At 36.9% G+C, this 16,535-nt stretch overlaps 1 protein-coding gene across 3 annotated transcripts; it reads right to left on the reverse strand.

Moving 5' to 3' along the window:
• Positions 1-125: 125 nt before the first annotated feature.
• dgkab (diacylglycerol kinase, alpha b) lies at positions 126-16,173 on the reverse strand. 3 transcript variants are annotated; one of them, XM_030134336.1, is made up of 24 exons: positions 16,039-16,173; positions 14,141-14,222; positions 12,720-12,796; positions 10,900-11,044; positions 10,439-10,513; positions 10,278-10,327; positions 9,713-9,787; positions 8,428-8,544; positions 8,162-8,279; positions 7,369-7,457; positions 5,750-5,860; positions 5,571-5,669; positions 5,446-5,496; positions 5,161-5,234; positions 4,376-4,450; positions 4,214-4,299; positions 4,040-4,129; positions 3,765-3,925; positions 3,443-3,507; positions 3,266-3,356; positions 2,964-3,144; positions 2,694-2,814; positions 2,417-2,477; positions 126-1,256 (listed from the first exon to the last, which is right to left on the reverse strand). In XM_030134336.1, exons 2-24 carry the CDS (start codon positions 14,211-14,213, stop codon positions 1,176-1,178), a joined length of 2,166 nt encoding a protein of 721 aa, XP_029990196.1. In that variant the 5' UTR covers positions 14,214-14,222; positions 16,039-16,173; the 3' UTR covers positions 126-1,175. The 3 variants fall into 3 exon arrangements, with proteins under 3 accessions (XP_029990196.1, XP_029990195.1, XP_029990197.1); XM_030134335.1 differs by lacking the exon at positions 16,039-16,173 and adding an exon at positions 14,371-14,535; XM_030134337.1 differs by lacking the exon at positions 16,039-16,173 and adding an exon at positions 14,300-14,320.
• Between the last annotated feature and the right edge of the window lie 362 nt (positions 16,174-16,535).

The following is a 16,535-nucleotide window of genomic DNA, read 5'->3' on the forward strand; positions in this document are numbered from 1 at the left end:
CAGTACATTTAAATATAACTATTGTTGAACATGAGTACATGTCATTTTCTGTTACAGATGATCTATTTTTCTTTCTATGTGTCTTATAAACATCTGCTGCTGCCACAAAGAATTTACATTTGAAGTGAAAACTGTCTGACTGATCTGAAGTCTGATTCCAGTGTGATTTAATGTTCCATAACATTTCCATAAATATAAAAATCTCACATCACAGAAGAACCAAAAACAAATCTTATGTCCAATAAACTTCCCAGGAAACACAAACTTGTCCTGGGGCAAAGTATTATAGTTATTTTTCTTCATCTACTTCAGCAGTCACTTCATCTTGCTGTTCTAACATCACTGAAACAGAGAAAACAATATTGTCAACACACAGACAGAAATAACAACTAGTTTGACAATAAGATATGAAATAAACATAAATGAATACAAGTACAAGTTCAACCAGTTTCCGGTCACAAAAAATGTCATAATTACATCAATAATGTCATATTTAATCTGAGCAGCTTTACCAATGACACAAAGAAACAGCACTTTTGACAAATTTACTGAAAGCAATTTGATAAAAAGACTGAAATACTTTATATTAGTTGCTGTCTATCAATTGTTTTTATTCATGGGATAAGAAAAATCAGATGTATACTTTAAATTCCCTTTACTTTCAGGAGTAACACCAGTTTTTATAAAACCCTGTTCAGCCACATTCAACAAGATTTTCTTATTGTCATCTCAGCCAGCTGCTGCTGTGGGCACAAACACATTCCTATTGTTCCTTAAATATCTGTTTAGGAAGCAGTAAAATTTGTCTGGACATTCACTGACATAACATCTGAACAAACAGATGAGAGAAATGACATCTAACATGACAAATAAATATAAAACATTATCTATTAGAGAGAAAGCCTTCACAACATAAAACATAAAAATATGCACATTTAATGTATTTACTGTGAACATCGTGTACACAGTATACGAATATATTTTATTTACAAAACATATAATCACTGCATTACTATGACGTTGGCACACACATTAGTTTGTTTCAGGGATGAGATGCAAAATACATACAGTACACAAAAATAATTTTATTAACAGCAGTGATGGTAGTGGTGGTGTGGTCTTCGTTGCTCAGTGACTGGAGGAGGTGGTCTCACTGCTGCAATGAGCCAGTTTCTCTACTTGAACTGAAAGAAGCCGGTGGGTTTTGTCGGTGGAGCCATTAGCATGTTAGCTTGGTTCTTGTGAGTTATGTGGATCTGAAATCAATAAAGCACATGATGTGGGTGAAATACAAGAACATTTATGGCTATGTTTTACACTTCATAAATCTTTTTCACTCTTTAAAATTTAAGACAGACTTCAACTCCACTGTCATTTTGGCAGCTCACCATATTGGTGTGCTGATAATGTATATAATATTTTAGATTTGTATCACAAAAGTACAGTAAATGCCAGAAACTGCCATTTTGGCACAATGTTAATGTAAACTTGAATTGTTTTTAACGTTTTTATGAATTGATATTTCTTATGCACATGTCAACTCACTATGTTTTCATCCATGTAACAGCCTTTGTAAACTCTCATAATGTAATGAAATGTTTAACTCTGTCTGCATCAACCTTGCAAAGTTCTTGACGAATAGAAGTGATGCAGTGAGTTAATTACAACCCATGAAAAACTAAGGTTTATACACCTGCATTGGTGTTTTCCATCACAGTCATATTACGAATGCATTCATCTGACTTTTTCAGTTTCCATATCTATGTGGGAACACATATATGTATATATCTATCCACTTTCAAGGCTGATATTGTGTATTGATCCAGCACCAGTGTTTCACTAATAATCAGTATGCATCACCGAGTGGTAAAGAATGGTTAGCGAATTATTTGTTAGTGATTAGTGAATAATTTACTTTTAAAATTATAAATAATCATGCACCAGCAAGTGGGTAAAGCTTTAAATCCCTCCTAAGTGCAGTCCCTTCATTGTGTAAGAGGAGATCTATTTTGTAAAACAGTTTAGTGTCATATTTTTTTTATTGGTCATTATTAGATTTCATAACTGGGAACATTGGTCTTTTCTTTATGAAGATTGTTTTTATGATTATTTAGTCTGTCAAAGCAACAGGACCTGTTGATGGCGAATGCTCTGTTGTCCTGTTTTTCAAACAAACAATTAAGGTTTTCACATGTGCTTGGAGTCTCCCATCTCTTACCCACCACTCTGATCACAAACATGAGTAAAAACAAGTAAAATCCTCACATAAACCATATTATTGATGGATGGGTGCTAACTAAGTCATATGATGTGTTTTACAGCTAAAAAAAAAAAGTCTATGTTTGTAGATGTTTCCATAATTGCTTATTTGACTGCTGCATCTTTATGCTGATTATAACGGAAAATTAATACTCACCGTGCAGGGAGGCTGCATCCAGGGCTCCCCATCAATCTGCATGGGCAGTGCTTTGATTGTCCTACACACAGGGAGGAGTGAGAGTGAGATCTAATTATACTGGATCATTTATGCTCTATGTGCAAAATACAGAGGGCACACAGAGATAGAATGAAACATCAATTAGCAAACAAAACCAGCTCAGTGTATACTGTTTATTTTACTCTATGGACATTTGAATTTAAACTCTCGACTGTATATTGTATTAGCCAGGTGATTTTATCATGATGTACTGAACCTGATGGTAATCCGAGACGTCTGTGCCAGTCTGTGCCCAGCGCTCTTCAACCCCGTGTAGATCTGTCCCATCTCGATGACTCCTTCCAGCCCCACAACCTCCAAACGTTTATCACTGATGTCTGAACAAACAGATCCAATCCAAAGGCTTTCTCAAAATGACATCACATAAATACACTGATGAATCTGCACTGACTCAGGTATGAGGAGCTCAAACAGGGAATGAGGGGATTCAGGAGACAAAATATTTCATCAGACCAGCCTTCCTCACCTTGTGTGACTGTTTTAAGATGTTCGACATCAGTGATAACCTCACTTGGCTGAACCTCTGGTCCACCGTCTGGCCTTTTAGATTCCCCCCAAAGGTTAGAGCCTCCGTGCATGCTGGGTATGTTGAGGACAGCTATGCCCTCCAGAGGCAAATGGCTCAGGTCCAGATGTCTTCCACAGCACTAGTTGAGACAAAAAACAACCAAATTCAAGATTCAGTACCTAGAGATTTATTTGTGTTGCACATCAACAGTTTTGTGGAAACAATATGATTTTGAGCTTGAGTCCAACTAAAGTTTGCACCTCAATGGCGAGACACTCGTTCAACTTCTTGCAAGAGGCAGAGATGGACTCAGAAGTAGCAAACTCAAAATACCACAGCTTATTCTTCATTCTTAAAAGCAACAGAGAACACATCATAAATGACAATATTCCAAAAGACTTACAGAAAAATGCTAATTACTTCATTCAAATCCTCACCTGCTATTGAACCTCTGAGGGAATTTCTCTCTCATGGAGTGGAAACGATGAGCGATGGAAGCGTCCTGCAAACACCAATGGATTCTGGTCAATCTACTTTCTTGCATTTGTTTTTAGTTGCCTAATACATTGGACTCGGCCTCTAGTTTCAAAACATGAAAAGATGAATCATAAATAAGCATCACATCAGACAAAATGTTTTTAAGCTCACATTATACCTGATGTCAAAAGTCTGGTGTAAAAAACTTGTGTTACATTTGTTATAGCACTGAATGAAAACTCAAAAGAAATTGATAATCATGCTCCTTATTGTCTCACTCACCACTCCAATGGAAAAGTAGTTGTTGATAATCTCATAGGGCACAGGGTCTCCTGCATCTTTGGGGTCATTTGGTATCACCTGGATGCTCCAGCGGTCCAGTGGAACCACCTCGCTGCTTTCAATCTCCTTCAGGATCTCACTCAAATCTGAGCCCTCGTATCCTTCCATGTGAAGCAGCACAGATTTAAACCACGAGCACTAATGGCAGTAATGAGGCTTAAACAGTGACTGAGTGATAAGTGCTTAATTTAGGGTTCATGTTCTGAGTGTCGTACCTCCTCCCCAGCGTAGACAGCGAGCCATGTCATTCCCAGTGCCCAGAGGCAGGACGGCGACTGGAGGACAAACCTGAAGCTCTGCCTTGTCTGAAATGATATTTTTGTATTTTTTTTTAACATCCATGATCATAATCTGAGTCACCTGTCTGAATCGAGACGGATGCGGAGTACCTATAGCATCCAGCAGCCATCCGACAGTACCATCTCCTCCACAGACCAAGATCCTGTACTTACGCAGGTTGCGGAAGAAGTGTAATCTACAGGACAAAAGTCAACATTAACATGATGAATGAATCACACCATGGGCTACATAGTTGTAACACTGTCCTTTACCCTGGTGCAGGACCCCCATTTGACAGATTGTACACTTGACGTGGGTTCAGCAGATACTGAAACTTCCTGAGCACTCTGTGGGAAAATACACAGAGAGAAAAAAGAAATCATAACATGAACATAAAACTGAGGGGGGAACAATCTTTAGCTTTGATATTCTTCACTTACATACAGTTCTATGATTTATTTCATTTGATTTCATTTTGACATCATTTTTAATTTAACACATTGAACGCATGTGAATTAGAAGTTTTTATGTGAGTTTGATACTGCATTACTCATTTTGAAGATTTTATGTTTGTTCCAGCAGACTCATTACCTATTAGATGGAGGTATGTTGTTTGTAAAGTTTGCTTATTTTAATTATTTATTGTCATGTTCCTACATTCGTGTGATATGAATGTGCACTTATTCAGTATTTTGCTGGTTATTTGATTCATTTGATGGTGACTGAGGTGCAACTGAGACAAATAAATCCACTGGTAACAGAATAAACATAATGTTGTGTGCTTTCTTGAAGAAGTGACAATATGGTCTTCACAATGAAGGTGAGAATCTATAATTTATGATATTATCAATAATACTGTCATTTGTAGGCCTATTGTAAAGGCTGTGTAAATGAAGAAGAAAAAAAAGGCCTAAAAGGGCAAAAAAAAAATCATTTGTACAGTCTGTTTTTCACCATCTCTGTATACTACTGCACTGTAAATGCCTGGTAGAAACAAGAAAGATGGATACTACTTTACTTTCTGTCGCAGTCTTACTTTACACATATAAAGGCTTACCTTTCACCCTGCTTTCCTCCACTTTTAGGGTTCACAAAGACCAGCAGAGGATGAGTGTCTGCCATGGGGACAATCTGAAGAGAAATACACAACTAAATCCTCTGAAAAACATACAGATTTTAGTTGTTTTTTGTTTTTTTTTACTTCATGTATTTTAGTTCCCAGAACAGCCTTAGTGAGGATGTCTTTCTAAAGATTACATGTTATGATACAGGTGAATTTCATCCATTTTGACACTATCTATTGATCCTATGAGCTGTAAATATGTGGACATTAAGACCAGACCTGCAGGACGTGTCCATCAGGAGTGACATTTAACAGGCTGGTATCCTCCTCCTATACAAAACCGAGAACAGACAATAAGTGAGATTAAAATGCTGTAGATCAGTGTGTTTTGTACACGTTTTTACCTTTGAGACAGCATGTATGGCCCACGGAGGGAGGATATGATCTTTCAGTGGCCCACAATGGCAGGACGACAAGCCGATTAAAACACACTCATCGTGACGCTTAAAAAGAGACAAAAAGAGAATAAGAAGAAGTGATTCACACTAGTGTATTGTGTACGCAACTTTAAAAGGTTGCTCACCATATCCTTGCACCACACACAACGCCTCCCTGCTAAAGTTTTGATCTTCTTGTGGCAGACTTCACACTTGGTGGAGTTACAGTCAGCTCTGATCCAGTCGTGAACCGCGATCTGAGACACAAAACCAAGGTGAGATCCCACTTCCTCTTGTATTCATCAACACTATTTGTTTTTCAACATTCAAAACTGTTATTACAATGCTATAATGTCCTTTCAGATTGTAATTCTAGGCTTGTCTAGACAAGACTTAAGCTGCTATTCCACGTGAATGTTCATGTTGATGTTCCTGACGCCAGAAGAGCCCAGCCCTGAATGACTGCAGGGAAAATGATGTTATTGATGACTGAACAATCAGCGTGCACCACACCCTTCTCCAGAACAGCTGCAGAAGTCACGGACCGTCCCGGATTTATGGTGTTTTGGATGAATATTGAGGTGGCAGACGCACATCAGATCAAATGTCCCTAAAGCTCACAGTCTTCTCTGTCCCTCATCGACTTCTGAGGGAATATTTACTGCTCATTGTATCTGTCAGTGTGAATGAGTGAGTTTTGGCTTGTGGCTCTGTACCGGAAACACAGCAAACAGATCCATTTCTACACTTGTGCGAAATTAGAACATTTAACAGATGTACAAAGCAGACTGAGCCATCTGTAATCTGCACTTAAAAACACTGATGGGCTGTACTTACTGACTAATGCAATGAAATGTTCCCTGTTGGTAATGAATTTGCTACCATGTAGTTTTTGTGTGGATAAAAAGTACTGACGCAAATATATTCTATAAGAAGAATGAGGAACATATTTTAAAGTTATATGTAGTATATCTACTTTAAAATACTCAATGAAATGACCTAAATTGATCATTAGAGTGCTTAGAAAAAAAGAGTTTGGACCAAAGATGCCAAAAATGTTAGTTGAACTAAATCACAGGCACAGGCCGATATGTCACTGTGAATGTATGTGACCACTAGAGGGAGTAGTGAGTCACTCAACCAGTTGGTAATTGTATTGAAAACTAGTGCAAAGGCCAAGGTGTGGATGAGAATTGTTAAGAAACAACTTTCGGCATCAAAGAAAGTCACAAAGTGATGAAAAACAGTACCACATTTGTTGTTTCTCCTCTGGACACACTTAATACTGAAACTGATGCATTTCTTCTAAATAGGTGAGTTTAATTATGAGGCTTATGAAAGTATAAAGTTATTACTGTATACAATGTAATGCTTGATAGTTCATATGGTTTTTGGTTTTCCTGTGGTTGTTTTCTGTTAAAAACAAGGCTAAGCTAACGGACCTATAAACTAGTAGTGGACACAGCACATAAAAATTATAGGAGTTTTCTTTTCACTAAGTTTTGACTTGAAGGAAAAAAACTTGATATTACCATAACACAGATGTGTGTAAACAATAAGTTTCACACTTTATTCAGTGAATGATAGAGCCTGGAGGAATAGTATAAATTTGTTGGTGGTTTGGTAGGTGTGAGTGCATCCTGGTACACAATATCCTCCTGTTGCTGACAGATTAAAATACCAATACTACATTGAACAGAATCTGAGAAACAAAAATGAAGAAAAAGTATGTGGAAAAGTAAAAAGGGAACATTGTGCCTCTTACACCAATTTCCTTTTTGGTTTGGACAAAGGTGCGAGCGCAGGGTTCAGGATTCTTGTTGGCACACTGACTGTGAACGGTGTACTTGCAACCTTAGAAAAGTCAAATTAACCAGTATTAATTCATGTGTTAACGAGAATTATGAATATGAATGCAAATACTCGTAATGAGATTATTAAAAAATCCTTCATGTTTGTAATTATAACATGTTTTCTTGCACTATGTACAGTGGACCTGAGCTAAATCCCATACACTTCAGACTTCTAAAGACTTTTGGGTCGTCTTTACCTTTACAGATCCCTAATTACATATTCCTTCAGCAAATATAGGGTTGATAATTGATAATCATTGTTAGGCGTTAACAGTTTAACAAAGTAGGCAACTACAGACAAAATACTGCAAATATACATTTAAAAATCTCTACCATTACATATCAACCATGGATAAACAACAATTATAACCAAAATTGATCTCTCACATTTTTTTTGCCTACAAGTCCTAGGAAAAGCACAATCATAATCATGTTACATACATGAGTGATTACTGACCTTAACGGGTCGTAACAGTAGAGTTTTTCTCACTATTTCACCTGTAGTTTTTCTGTAACAATCCACATATTTACCTTTAATTATGACCCAACATTTTACTCTATACTATTTGGACATAATAGTTTGATGACTGCAAAAGGAAGAGTTTCAGACTTTTACAGACTTTTTAAGGACTGGCAGGAGCCCTAACTTATTTAACCATGTATGAGGTGCACGGCTGCCCCCTGCTGGGTGTTGTGAGGTCTTACAGGTGCAACAGAGTCCCTGCTTCCCAAGGCCGAGCAGCATGCTTTGACACACACTACAGTAAGTCGGCTTGTTGAAATGCTTCATCCTCCAGATATGATGCCCATCCTTCTCTGTCATCTGCGGGGTAATGGAGGAGACAGTGACAGTTAGAGGAAAAATCAGAGAAAATCAGAGGCCACATGGAAGAACACTGAAATCAAGAAAAATAATAATCTAAATAATGCTTTTCTCTTCAAAGAAACCAATCAAGTAAGACTGTAATGACCTTAAGGCCAAGCAGAACAAGTAAAGGCACGTTGTTCATGCCTCCCTTCAGCCACTCCTCTAGGGTGACGGTGCCACTGTCATCCACATCAATTGCTGTCATCATGTCCTTAAGCACCTGTGCAATCACAAAAACAGCAACAGATAATGCAGGTTATGTTTAGTAAAGTCATCCAACACCTGTTTTAAAGTATGTCATCATGGTAGTGCTGTAGCTATTACAGTTTTACAGAGTTGAAATTCACAGCTGCTGTAATTTAGCTGTTTTTGTGGGGCATCAGGCACATTCACTCTCCTCTGGGTAAAGATAATATCTATATACGAAGTACATTTAATTGCTTATAATAAGCAAAGATATTTCCAATTTACACAACGCACAATAACACTGTGAGAAGTATTCATTTAACTATCCATTCTAGTACTGCTGCAATTATTGTTTTACTGTTTGACTGAGCGTAACTTCCAGTGCTTTTTATGTATCTATTTATTTATTATGTCCTCAACTATTTTGCATAATTATACCTACACAAACTTTATTGTACATTTTATGTAAAATCACAGTAAGGTTTTGATTCTATTTTATTTCATAACTGGTAAAACATCTGTAAGATCCATCAGGCAGTTACTAATTCATGAATGTGGAGCAAGTTTTCCTGGAATATTTTTCTTTATTACACTGATGATAAAAATAAGAATTTAAATCAACACAGGAACTGCTGGAAAGTTTGTGGATCTCATGATTTGCGTCATTTATATGTTTTATGGAAATGTCATAAAAAAAGTCATTTCTGGAATTATTTCTGATTTAAAACAAATACTTGAATAAAAGATACAGTACTTCATCGCTGTAGTTTCACTGTAGAAAGAGCAATGAGGGGTGCCGGTTGTCACAAAATACTGCTAATAGCAAGTAAAATATGCTATTGCAAAGGACTGTGGTAGTTTAGAAGCAAAATCTGATGATCATTTAGGAAATTTTAACATTGCACAAACTAATGCCCACACGGAGATTACTGAGAGGAAAAAGACGTACTTTATGTATCAAGACCATCTTTAAAAAAATTAAAACAATGCATGACTAAAAAACATAAAAAGAAATTCCTCTTAGATTAGCAACGATCACTCTCTCATCCACATTTGACATGTGGGCATTGAAATGTACCTGAATTGAAGTATGATTTTCTTTCCCAAATAAGCAAAAACTGGGGGGGGGGGGTAAGAGCAACCAAATAGATGCTTAAAATATTAAAAAAAAAAAAAAAAAAAAGAAAGACAGAGATTCTTACTGGTCTGAGTTCAGTGACGTCCCAGCCCAGGTAATCAGCAGCTCGCATCATCTGGGTGATAATACGATCCACTTCCTGAAGAGACACAACAGAGCTGTTACATATATTCAGTGTGTAGATTATTAGTTGGGGGAAACTGCAGCTCTTTACATATTAACTATATGGGGATATAAAGACATAGAGCAGTATGTTTTGGTATGAAGTGTGTTTTATTGGACTGCAATAATTTACATGTGTGTTGAAATATTCATCAGGGGAATAACTTTTCATTTACTTATAGTTTGGACAATGTCATAATTTTGTGATTATATATCCAAGTTCACAGTAAAGTAGCCGTCTGTTCTGAATTCTTCATCTGAATTCTTTCCTTTCTGCTGGGAGGATGTCAGATTTAACATTACACTACATATTTCCAACGTGTGTTTGTGATTTCCAAAATACCCTGTAAAGAACTGCAGGATTTCTATGATTTGCTAAAACAACCACAACATGCATTGCAACAGATGCTATAAATGGAGGATAACAAAATTATTTCATTGTATAAATATGCAGTAATGAAACTTACTGAACTGTCCAGGAGTCCATTTCCATCTTTGTCGTAAAGTTTAAAAGTAACTAGAAACACAACACAGTCGGTCAGTGATGTAATGACTTTCTCTGCTTCATATTGTGAATGCATATTTATGTATCTCTAAACAGTTGTTTTGAGGATGTGAGTGAACTGACATTCAAGTTTCTCCCGGGGCTGTGCTTCTTCCAACACAGAAAAGTAGCAGGACACATCACGGAGAAAGACGCCGCCTTAGAGAGAGAGAGAATAACCAACCCTTCAGTACATTATGATGCAAAAAACATACACTGGGTCTGAGTTTAATAACCAAAGCGCTATATTTTTTTATTCCCAGTGTGCTGCAGCTAAATAAAACAACACCGCTTATATGAACAGGTGCACTAATCTCCAGAGCTACGCCTACGGATTCATCCCTGTGATGCAGCACTACAAAATGAAAAAAACAAACAAACAGGTGGGTGATGGACAAAAAATACTCTTTGGACCACTCTTTGTTTCTTTGATTTTCTTCAGAGAATGTATCTAAGGCATTCCCAGCTGTCCTCAGAAAGCGCAGCACTCTTCCTGTTCACAACTGCTTCTACAGGTGGAAGATTACACCTTCACGATGATTTACCTCCCTTGGGCAGAGAGCTCTTTGAAGACCCATCATGATCTACATGTTGGAAATAGCGAAAAAGACGTTGGCAGAAATCTGCAGGGAAGTCATCCACCTCTAGGTAGGTCTTGAGAAAGAGACAGAAACCCAAAGCATCGACACACTGAAAGGAGAGAAAATAAAACCCAAAGTCAGAGGGGACCAGAGGTAAAAACAGTCTCTGCTTTAAGGATATTCGCCTCCTTGTGTTTACTCCATTGATCCTCTGTCAAATACAGGTTAAGATAAGACAGAAACACAAGATAATGTAATTTGGAAGTTCAGCAAAAAGAGACAGCCTTCAATTTGTGTACTTCCAATGAAACCAAATCATCCTTTTCATTTTGTAGTCAGTAAAAAGATGCCTAATCAAGTCAAAAAGTAGATGCAAAAACACATTCTATATTTCATTTGTTTCTTTGTAAAGCTACTGAACTTGAATTCAACCATGTCAGTGTTCATCTTCATCAAATACATATTATTTTTGTCTGTTTTTGTCTTTTATGTCTCTACATAGTTGATATACACCGCCTACTAAGCGAGAGGTCATCTGTCTGTATGTTAGTGTTCCAAAGAAAGAATAACTGATAATCCCATTCAAATACATTCAGCACGTAGTAACAAGCCTGTTAGAATTCTAGAAAACTGTAAGGAGTAAAAGTAACAAGTCATCATTAAAATAAATACTCAAGTGAAGTACAGATATGGGTGCTTCTATAAAACTGGTCCCTAAAAACAGGACAGAAGGGCAAAAAATTCAAACCAGATGCAGACTAATGTTATGAAGCAAGTTTGGAAGCACTTTAGGTCTATTTTAAAAATAAATATTTACTGAGATAAAAGAGAAACTATTTTTCAGATAAAACACATTTTTATATTTTTATATAATTTTTATACAAAAATTTGCATGTAACACGGTAAAAATGACATGAAAATTACACGCATCTTTTTACTCTCTCACAGGTACATTTTTGGAATCAAATTAATTATGCAAGGCAGAGTGTTTCACAAAAATGACCACTGTTGCAAAGTCACTCACAATTTATTTGTGTTTAAATGAGCAGGTTCTGCATGTAACGCCGGTGGATACAATGGGTTACACACAAAACCTGGAATGAGACTGAAAAACCCACATGTCTGGATTAGAAAAAACACAGGGATCATCACATTTAACCCAGAGTTTTTGTTTATAGTGGTATATCAGACCATTTTAAGTGATGTTTTCAAGATAAAAAGCATTGACACATAGGCAGCTTTTCCTGTCCCAATTTTGGTCCTATTTTTGTCCCTAATATTTTATTAAAAATTAATTAATTTTTGGATGGCTCAAAGCAAGAGTATAATTTAATTGCATTTATGTGAGGTCATCATTAGGTACATCCTAGGGGGAAATATGTCTAAATTAATCTTTTATTATTGGGTCTAAAAAACCTGGCAATGCGCCAGACACCAAAATGAACCCAGTTTCATAGAAGTACCCATATACAGACACTAGGGACAGAAAAATTTATGTGGGCATACTGATGAGGTATTTGTATTATTACTTCACATCTGTCAGCAAAAAACATGCAAAAACATCAAATATGTCTAATATTAAAAGGAAGAAAAATATTCCCAGTATTAAAATTTCTAAAGTTTCATCTTTCAGGAAACTCATGTTTTTAGATTCATTTAAAACATTCTTTTCAATGGAGACAACTCTGAAAAAAAAAAAAAAAAAAGAACTTTTCTGCCAAGGTAAAGTCTGATCTGATAAAAGGCTGTGTTGTGTGTTACATGTATCTCTGAGCTTCACTCACTTCTCCAAAGCTGTGTTGAGCCAAACGACCCCCAGGGTGAAACTCCTTTATCACATCTTTCACCCTCAGAGTGCTGTCTGCAAGAGGAAGACAAGAGTGAAGTCCATATAAATACAACAGGTTCATAAAGACTTTCCTTATGAGTTTGTGTGCTTGGAACACGTCTGCTGAAGAAGGTGCCAGTGTTTGTCCCTCATGTCAAAAACATGACTCCTGAGTAATATAACAGAAAAACCAAAACCAGATTGTCTCTAATTGTGGACTTGGACACACTGTGTGTATCCTACATTAAATCTGGCTCAGGTCCGGCTGTCGGAGGTAACACAGAGTGCTGCTTTTCTCCGCTCCAGCTGCAATTATCCATTCATCCATTATCCAACGGTGCATTAAAAGCCTACAGACCCATTTCATTTCTTTCAAAGCTTTTGAGTATTTTTATCCCAGGACCTTTTTTTTTTATTTCCTGTCAACAGGTTTATCAAATTCTGCATTAGCATTAACCCCTGGAGCACGGGTACATGCTTAGAGTTTGGAGCTTGTTTTTGTGTTTTTCAGAGCATACATAGAGGAGGTCACATCAAGTACAAGAGCAGTCTGCACAGTGAATCAATCACGACCTCTTTTAATCGTTATTTACTTTCAATGGGTGTAACAGTTGTGCCAATATTTTGATGCCTCTAATGTGTCCAGTCTTAATTTACTTTAAATGAACTTCCACTTAATTAAAAACATTTTTGGATGAAACTCTAATTCAACTCTTTCTTTATTTTTTTCTTTTAATTCTTTTTAAACTTTGTATTTATTTTGAAGTCAAGTTAGCCGTGCCTCTCTAACTGTTAAGAGATTACCATCCCATCCTTCTCTGTTCATCTAAACATTATCAGTAAATACAGCTGAAGTCAATCTGACAAAACTAATTCAAAAATCTAAAAAAGTCAACAAAGTCTTAAAGAAATGATCAAATATATTTTTGTATGGCTTAGAACATGGTTTTAATGACATTCTAGTACTGATGAAGCCATAAAAGTGACAAACTAAAGGGAAAAAAAGCAACATCAAGTGATTGATTGAGGTGTTGAGCTTCCAGAGAGTGTTGATTTTACAGACTGTGGATATACAGTCTGTAAAATCTGAAATCTCCCATAGGTGTTCATTTCAGATGATCATTTCCAAAGTCATCAAATCATTCAGTGAACCCTATGGATGGGGACACTATCCTGCCATCAGTTTTTTGTGTAATTTTCTAGCTGTCTATATGTATATGTATATAGAGAGCTCCACACTAAAATAAATATTATTTTTGATTTCCGTTGACCTCCTGATTTCCCTACCATTGTCTGCTACATAATAACATCCTTGCATGGATCATTTAAAACCTTGTAATCCTGTAATTGCTATGAAGATGATGAGAGCAAACTTACATTCCATGTAATGCTGCAGCTGGATAAAATCCACCGGGGTGAGAGAGCCTTCAGTATCGTCAGACGAGGCCATACCTGTCGTCTGAATGAGCCAAGACAAAAGAAACCGAAAAACAAGCAGAACAGTTAAAACAAAATCATACCTAAAGAAATGCTAACCTCGAGTCAAGCAGCATAACATTTGAAGCATGTAACATCTTAGGTCATTTTCTACTTTAGTAGTTACTCACATAAACAGGTTTACCCTCATTCCTTTGATTGCTCATAACAGTAGTAGGTGAGACACTCCCGCCCAGTGGAAACTGGATCACAGTGAATGGATCCAGATCATGTATTCATATTCTCACAGAGGAATCCCCAGTAAAATTCCATCTAATAGTAAACGTAAAATACCCTACCATTATAATGCTCTGTTAACTGAGTGGTTTTGTATCTAGGCCTGAAACTAGATATATTCATTCTTGATTGAAAATATTCTTGATTAATCAATCAGTTTTTGGTTCAATGAATGGCCAGAAAAAAATTTTGAAAAATGCCCTCAGCGCCCAAGATCCCAACCTTAAATGTCTTGTCTTATATTTCGTTTATTGTTATCAGGACAGAGGAAAATCTTCACATTTAAGAAGCTATAATAACAGAATTTGCACATTTTTTCCGGTTACTCAATCTAGTGAATCAATTACAGAGATAGTTCTATGAATATGTTTGTATCCACATAAGGCTCTGAATATTATTCATAATATTAAATATTCAAAGTTTATAATTTATCAGACCATCTTTCTGTACATTTTGCTCCTGATAATGTGAATATCACAAACTAAACCTATAACATACATAATATTTAACACGTTTGCTGTAATCAGGAGTTTGTTCAGTGAGAGCTGACAAAAAATCAGGTATGTCAAATGTGTGGCCTGTGGGCCAAAACTGGCCCACCAAAGGGTCTGATCTGGCCTGCAGGATGAATTTACAAAATGCAAAAATTAAACTGAATATATTAACAATCAAGGGTGTAAAAGCATTTTAGTTCAGGGGTCACATACAGTCTGATGTAATCTTAAGTACAGTAATAGCATAATAACCTATAAATAATGACAAGAAGAAATTTTCCTCTAGGTTTAATGTGAAAAAAGTAAAATTACATTGTGAAAATATTTACATTTACAAACTATCCTTTCACAATAAAATGTGAACAATCTGAATAAATGCCTGTTGCTAAATTTTTGTGCATTTATAGATCCACTATGCCCTGTAAGTTGAGTTACTAATAAGTTGAGACATAATATTAAAATATTTTTCTTTCGAATTTTCAAGTTGTTCATAGTTGTTTAGGTTCTTTCCATTAAGATTATGTGATTTTACTTTTTCACACTGAAACAAAGACAAACATTTTGATAATTTTGTAAAGGTCTGTTAATTTACTGGTCTGGCCCACTTGAGATCACACTGGGCTGTGTGTGACCCCTGAACTAGTTTGACTAGTTTGAAGCTCCTGCAATAAATGATTGATGATGGACTGACTTCAGCCTCAATGGATGGACAATCAGCTGTGACCAGCAGCAGCAGGAAAATGACTGAAAGCTCGTCTGCAGAGATGCTTCCTGTGCTAAATGCGTCCAATTATATTATTTAGAGTCTCCCATAAAAAGCTCTGTGTAATAACCTGGCGGCTTAATCAACAAGCTGCTGTTCCAGAGTCTAGCAAAGCCATTAAGAAATCAACAATTAAAGCCAACCTTTAAAAGGGGCATCCATCAAACCGGATTATACTCTGAAACCACAGTGCCCATCTGACTGACAGCCAGGACTATTTTTTTATTCATTGCGCTCAGTGCTGGTGAACAGGTGATCAATAACACAGCGGAGGACCGGAGCACAACCCTCCCAGACCCTCTTACCTGGTCTCGGTGCGTCGGACTCCGGCTGAGGTGAATAAAAACAGTCCCGGACAAGAGGCACCAGGACTCGGAACTTTGTGGAGCTGGTTAGCAGCAGCTGGTACTTGTGGGTAGACGTTCGAGGCGGTATTAGCGGATATAAAGGATTAAGAATGGGCGGAGGAGGGGCTTTTACAGACATAATTACAGCTAGTGGCACCGCCTCGCGCGTCCACGCACACACACACACAATGTCAACATCCTAAGCACGCGGACGCACGCACGGACGCACGCTCGCAAGCAAACTCGTCTGAGGGGAGTGAGGGTCAGGTGTGAATAAATAAAAATGTAAATTCAGGAATTGTGTCTGAAAAGGCTACAGCAACACAACTACATTTCAGTGTTGAGTAACTTTTTTTATTATTACAAACATGACCTGAAGTCCAGAAAGCAGTTAAGATTAGATTAGATAAGACAAACCAAACATAAAACTGGCACCAGGGTTTTTGATAATGTAA

Source organism: Sphaeramia orbicularis, chromosome 5 (assembly GCF_902148855.1).
Source record: "Sphaeramia orbicularis chromosome 5, fSphaOr1.1, whole genome shotgun sequence".
NCBI lineage: Eukaryota > Metazoa > Chordata > Actinopteri > Kurtiformes > Apogonidae > Sphaeramia > Sphaeramia orbicularis.

What these genes read in the sequence shown, in the direction of transcription:
- dgkab (XM_030134335.1), bottom strand. Translation starts at nt 14,406, where the DNA reads ATGAGCAATCAAAGGAATGAGGGTAAACCTGTTTAT. An exon ending in GCCCCGGGAGAAACTTGAAT is followed by an intron (nt 10,328 to 10,438) that starts GTCAGTTCACTC and finishes TTGTGTTTCTAG; the next exon opens with TTACTTTTAAACTTTACGAC. An exon ending in GCAGGGACTCTGTTGCACCT is followed by an intron (nt 7,458 to 8,161) that starts GTAAGACCTCAC and finishes GACTTTTCTAAG; the next exon opens with GTTGCAAGTACACCGTTCAC.